We start from the raw sequence: 6,352 nt of genomic DNA on the forward strand, positions 1-6,352 counted from the left end.
ATTTGTTATTCCCTTATTTTGTGCAGGGCCTCAGAGGTCAGATGGTAGTTGATGTGCATTTAGGCTCTTAAAGACGTGCCTGTTTTTAGAACATATATATATATATATATATATATATATATATATATATATAACTTATGTTTTTGCAGTTAACACTTTTCAGCATGATAGAGCGATACTCATCCGCTCAGCCAAGAAAGCTGTATTGCTCTCCTCAAATAGTTAAATTTGTACATGCAAGGCTTAAATGGAAAAAGCTGTCACTGCTTAGGGTTTGAGGTGTAAAATACTAATCTACAGATTAACTGCTGCTGAATTCACAGAACAGTCCCTTTAAAAATTAACATGGTAACTGTAGTTTCCGCCAAAAATAACAGTTATTGTTGTGGCTCAGCATTAAATTGTGGTCGCACTATCATCAAAAAAAAAAACAAAAAAAAAGGTTTACACTGTTTAAAGGAGATCTCATAATGATTTTAGTAGTTACAATAACTGTAACAACTTTTATTATGGCAGAAACTATGATTACCATGGTAAATTACTGCAGTCAATATTTACAATGTTTAGGGCCAAGTAAATTTGTGACAAGTAAATTGGGTTAGGTAATGTTACACTACAGTTCAAAAGTATGATTTTTTTTATGTTGTGTTAATGGTTTTATTCAGCAAGGATACATTCAATTGATCAAAAGTGACAATAAAAACATTTCTAATGTTACAAATATTTATACTTCATTTAAATGTCCTATTCATCAAAGAATTATGAGGGGGAAAAACGTGCGGTTTTATGGTTTCCACAAAACTTTAAAGCAGCACAACTGTTTTCAACTTTGATAATAATAAGAAATGTTTCTTAAGCTCCAAATCAGCATATTAAAATTATCTCTGAAGGATCACGTGACACTGAAGACTGGAGTAATGGCTCCTGAAAAATAAATACTATTTTAAAATATAATAAAATAAAATATAAAATAGTTATTTTAAATTGTAATACTACTTCACAATATGAATATTTTTACTGTAGTTTCGATCAAATAAATGCAGCCTTGGTAAGCATAAAGGTCTCCTTTCAAAACCATTAAAAAAATCTTTGTTATTATAAAATTAGCTAAAACCCAGAACTTTTTTTTTTCTCCAAGCATCATGCACCTTCCAATGAGACTGAGCACGTATGACAGGCAGTATATCAGTCTGATGTGGACGGATCTCTGCTTCCTCCTACAAGGACGTCTACAAAGGAAAAGCTTTCTTTTGCGATAGACTTTACGGTTAAGTCCAACCAAAGGAAGGGAAATCAATCACTGCGTTATGCAAAAAATATCTTAAATGATCTCTTTCAAGAGGTTCTCTCTGATTTTCCACCCACAGAACAGTCAATATACATGTTAATACACATCTTTTTGTTCAAATATCAGAAAAAACAACCACAAAATGGTTAAGCAAACAGACATTTTTTTTTTTTTTTAATCAACGCCGGTGTAGAAGGTTTCTAGAATGTAGCTATTTTCTATTTAACTGCCCAAAACAAGCTAATGAGACTGAGCACGTATGACAGGCAGTATATCAGTCTGATGTGGACGGATCTCTGCTTCCTCCTACAAGGACGTCTACAAAGGAAAAGCTTTCTTTTGCGATAGACTTTACGGTTAAGTCCAACCAAAGGAAGGGAAATCAATCACTGCGTTATGCAAAAAATATCTTAAATGATCTCTTTCAAGAGGTTCTCTCTGATTTTCCACCCACAGAACAGTCAATATACATGTTAATACACATCTTTTTGTTCAAATATCAGAAAAAACAACCACAAAATGGTTAAGCAAACAGACATTTTTTTTTTTTTTTTTAATCAACGCCGGTGTAGAAGGTTTCTAGAATGTAGCTATTTTCTAATTAACTGCCCAAAACAAGCTAATAAACCAATAAGGGTTGAATTACATTATGCTTTCTGTATAAATGCTAACATCATATGCATGTCTTATTGTGTTTGCGCAAAGTGTTGTTTTAACTGTTTTCAAGCTGTAACATGTGTGCGCATGAATGTTAGTGTCACAATAAAGAGTGGTTTTGTTTGTGTAAGTGGGGATGTTCTGTGTAACGGCAGTTGATGAGTGTGCAGACTTGCAGTTATGGTGACAGTGTTGAGTTTTGGTCAGGATAAGGCTTAGTTGAGCAATAGCTTGGGCACAGATGCTTTCTACAACCTCCTAACCAGCATCAACACCCACTTGTGTCACGAAGCATCAGATAAACTTAACCAAAAGTTATTAAACCCAATGTTATAGAAATACAAGCAAGATTGCTCTGTTCTGAAATGTCTTCTGCACTATATTCAACAAAATGGTCACTTTTCATCACCAATAATGTGGCCAGAGCTCACACAGAACTTGTGTGAAGACATCAAAACATATAAGAAGGTGTTCTCACACATAAAATGAAAGTGAAAGACATGAAAGTGATGTGGGTGTTTAATAGCAGGTGTTTTCTAGATAATGTAGGTCTCACCTGTGGAGGGGGCAGAGTGAGGTGATGCCCGGTCAGGCCTGGGTCGATAAAATGGCCCGACTCAACTTCTGGGAAGCGATGCACATTTGATGCATGTAGTGGCTGTACGCTCTGTAGCTCTGTGAAGTGGCTCTCTGGCAGGTTCTCGAAATCCACTGGATGGACATGATGTGTATTATAATCCCAAGCGTGATCTAGACAAGGACAGTGAAGTTGAAACGGAGGGTCAGCAGAAAGCATCTTTTAACAAGCGAAAGAAATATGACAATACGTCACATGCTCTCTGTGTAAGCTGGTACCAGCAACTAATAAATCAACCATGTCACGTTATTCTGTCCGTCAATTCAATCGCATGCAAGAAATTACATTTACTTTCTCACTGTAAGCCCTGGGACTTTGAGTGTCACTCTGTTTCCTGTTCACACCACCATTTCCTTTGCAGTTTTTTAATAGCCTCAAGCATTTTTTTTTTTTTTGCCATTGTATTTAACTAGCCTCAAGCATTTTTTTTTTTTTTGCCATTGTATTTAACAGTTAGATTATTATATAGTCTTATATAGAAACATAGAAAATAATCTACAGCATGTTTTTGTGCACCTGTCACTTAAATGTGTTTTCATTTTCAATATTTTCCTCACATAATCACTGTGAGCAATCTAATTTTATGGCATTTAAATCTCACTAGTGTTCATAAAAGTTGTAGTCAAGTTGTATATTATATTTATTACATTTTCTGGAGAAACATATGTGTACATTCCTCCAGTGAACAGAAATAGTTTTTACATAAGTAGTTTGACAAGTCTTGTAAAAAAGAAAAGGAGAATTTATTCGCCACTTCTTTACTCCTGTATAACGAAACTCAGAACAGTTTTCAGTTTCTCTGTCCTTTAACTTCTTCGAAAATCAGCACATGGCTGTCTGTCGAAAGGGCTGACTAAATAACACAAAGGTCTAACCAAAGGTCACCGTAAACTGTTTTAAAAATGACTCTCATACAGTAACGAAACGCAATCACCATCCTCAGTCTTAAAGACAGAAACCGCTGCTACTGTTTAACACACTATTTCAGACGCCTACATAGCTAAATTGCTATATTGTCTCATTTTGGACAGAAACCCTTGGGGATATTTGTCGTTCTACGTCTGTAGTTTTCTTGCCTGTCAGAACGAGGCATCTGTTTCCTGCTTTGTGCTAGGTCACTCGCCCGGTTCCACTCGCTCGCTCTCCTAACGTCCCCTTACAGTTCAGTCCCAGCTGCCCTGGGTGTGATTTTGATCCGTTAGCTTAATATAACAAGATGCTGTTTACATGGGCCTCTTTAGGTGTTATAACACTTTGCAAGGGGTCAGTAATATCTATGAAGCTGATTATATGTAAGAAGACATCTTCAAAAATGCAGGCCATTTAGTCAAAGCACTTTGCTTAACTGGGGCTGAATGGGAAAAAGAAAGTAAAAAAAAAAAAAAACCTTCTGTGGTTAAAGAGAGATATTGAAGTTGTTAGATTTAAATACATGTGTTCATCCTACGTTAAATTAATTATTGGTTTATTAATCTATTGGTAAATTGTTGGTTTATAAAATCTGATTTATGGGTTTTAATTTTTGACTATTGTTTGATTAATTATTTCTGGATGACCTTTATTTTGATATCACTTACCTGTTTATAATAATGACACTGGGAAGTGAATGGGCAGGAGTGGAGGCTGAGAGACAACAGCTATCAACCCCATTAATTTTAATTTTAATTTTTATAGATATATATTTTCTAAGCCTAACTTTGGATAATAATTGTGTTGCATTATTTTATCATCAATTAATAGAAGCTGTTTGTGGAATGTCATTAGTTTTTCCTGAGTAAAAAAAAAAAACACACACACACCACCATTTAATTTGTGATGATCTTATAATTTTTAATTACAAGGAACTCACCATTCTGACTCTCGTCAATGACATACTGATACTCCATTGGTGGTCGATACATCTCTGATTCAAACATTTCCTCTGTTTGCTGGAAAAGCAAATAGATAAGAGACAAATGATGACCAGTTTGAATGACTGGAGCCAACACCAAAATAATAATACACTGTACAATATAGGAAAAGCCTCACATCTTTGGTTAAAACTGCCCAGTAATCTTTTTGTACAGACGGTGTCTGTGACATCCAGCCAGTCCAGGTTACTCTCTCTCTACTCTCTTCTTTCTATGTAGAAATTATGATTATTATACATTTTGGAGAACAGTTTATTTTCCATTACACTGATGTAAATCATAGCCTGTTACAACAAACATACCACTACATGTTAGCTATAATTACAGACATATATTCATTAATATTCTGTATAATATCCAAACCCATATGAATTAACTAAACTGTCAAAGGGTCTCTAATTGATCCACTACACATAAATAAAGATGTTTAAAACCAACACAAGTAGCTGAATATCAATAGACTGTCGTTCTGAAGTTGTTGGCACAAGCACGTATGCACCTTGCCACTAACTGTTTTACATTTCTAAAAAAAAAATATATAAATACATACACAAAAAATGTACAAATCATCCAAAAGATATAAAAGACTGACGGATGTCAAAAAAAAAAAAGATCCAGCTGTTCTTACGGTAACTAGTACGTCCACAATGGCAAGTCCTCGTAATGCCGTTTGACACACTGACAGCAATATAACAAAAAGTGCATTGTGTACATGTATGCATCTATTAAAGGCAGCGGCATCATATTAGGACCATTTAGTGAATAAAAAAATACTCACGGGTGTGATGATGTACCCCTCCATTCTGTACGGATGCAGCATGGGTTCCTCGCCACCTGACACTTCGATCTGCAACTCTGATGCTTTCTCAAGGGCTTTCAAAACTGTCCCCGTACCATTGCTCAACTCTGCTAAATTTCCTCTTACCAAATGAAACCAATGATCTAACACACACACCTTATCACGCGGGGGGCCTCAAAGGTATCCAAAGGCCCAAAAAAGAAGCCAACCAGAGATACACTGCAGAGGGCAACCCACCCTGGCAGTGGCCGTAGAAAAGGGACAGAGTTTCTGTTTGTTACTTCTTTATTTTTGGGGTGTGTGGGTAAGTGTGTGCGTATTCGCTGGAGGTTCCTGATTTTAGGGTAATGGCAGGTGGGGATTTTATCTCTGCAGTTAGAATAGGCGTAAAGTGTCAACTCCCCCAGTGGCCAATCAGAGACAGCTCAGCTGACCGCTCTTCTTCCTGTCCACCTCCATGGTGCTTGTTGTTCTATAGAAAGTACTTAATGCAGGATGAAAATACACAAATTTGGTGCCATTTTCAGAAATGTAATGTTTTATGTAAAAACTTTCCAGACTTTTCGCTATTAAAAATGCTTTAAATTTTTTTAGAGAACAGATTTTGGTCTGGTAATTAAAGCGATAAATCCATGAGTGAATAAAATAAATCTGACAAATATATCACATACCCTTTAAAAATGTATCAGATAACTGATCCATAAATAAATCAGGGAAAACTTCTAGTTGGTCTAAAGTTCACATCATTGGAGTCTGTGCTTCAGCCTCATCATGGTTGCAGACAGAGCACCTACTAACAGATAAGATGGCTGATCATGTTGCATTTCCTATCTGCATCAGTACATGCTGGGAGAGGAGATACAACATCCTGAATGACAATGATGAAACATGCTTCTATCTTTATCAAACTTTCCACCTGTCTCAAACCTTCTGTCTGCCTTTCTTCTGGTCATAGAATTAACAATATCGTAAAAAATCACTTACAGAAGAGAAAGTTGCATACATAGACAGTTTACCGAGTCTACAGTGAATGCTTTGAAATAATCCAAAATGTTCAGTGA

At 35.8% G+C, this 6,352-nt stretch overlaps 1 protein-coding gene across 3 annotated transcripts in view; it reads right to left on the minus strand.

Annotated features, from left to right (window-relative positions):
• LOC107700463 (transcription factor PU.1-like) overlaps nucleotides 1-6,011 on the minus strand; it is a 7,695-nt gene extending 1,684 nt beyond the window's left edge. For 2 of the 3 annotated variants that reach the window (XM_016502118.1, XM_016502117.1), the window contains exons 1-5: nucleotides 5,963-6,011; nucleotides 5,271-5,775; nucleotides 4,611-4,703; nucleotides 4,432-4,510; nucleotides 2,502-2,695 (exon numbers count right to left, since the gene is read on the minus strand). In XM_016502118.1, coding sequence (XP_016357604.1) covers nucleotides 2,502-2,695; nucleotides 4,432-4,510; nucleotides 4,611-4,703; nucleotides 5,271-5,312 — 408 coding nt within the window. In that variant the 5' untranslated portion in view covers nucleotides 5,313-5,775; nucleotides 5,963-6,011. The remainder of the gene's footprint in view (nucleotides 1-2,501; nucleotides 2,696-4,431; nucleotides 4,511-4,610; nucleotides 4,704-5,270; nucleotides 5,776-5,962) is intronic. The other variant, XM_016502119.1, reaches the window with a different exon arrangement.
• Nucleotides 6,012-6,352: the final 341 nt, after the last annotated feature.

This window comes from Sinocyclocheilus anshuiensis, unplaced genomic scaffold (assembly GCF_001515605.1).
Source record: "Sinocyclocheilus anshuiensis isolate Anshui unplaced genomic scaffold, SAMN03320099.WGS_v1.1 scaffold154, whole genome shotgun sequence".
Classification (NCBI taxonomy): domain Eukaryota; kingdom Metazoa; phylum Chordata; class Actinopteri; order Cypriniformes; family Cyprinidae; genus Sinocyclocheilus; species Sinocyclocheilus anshuiensis.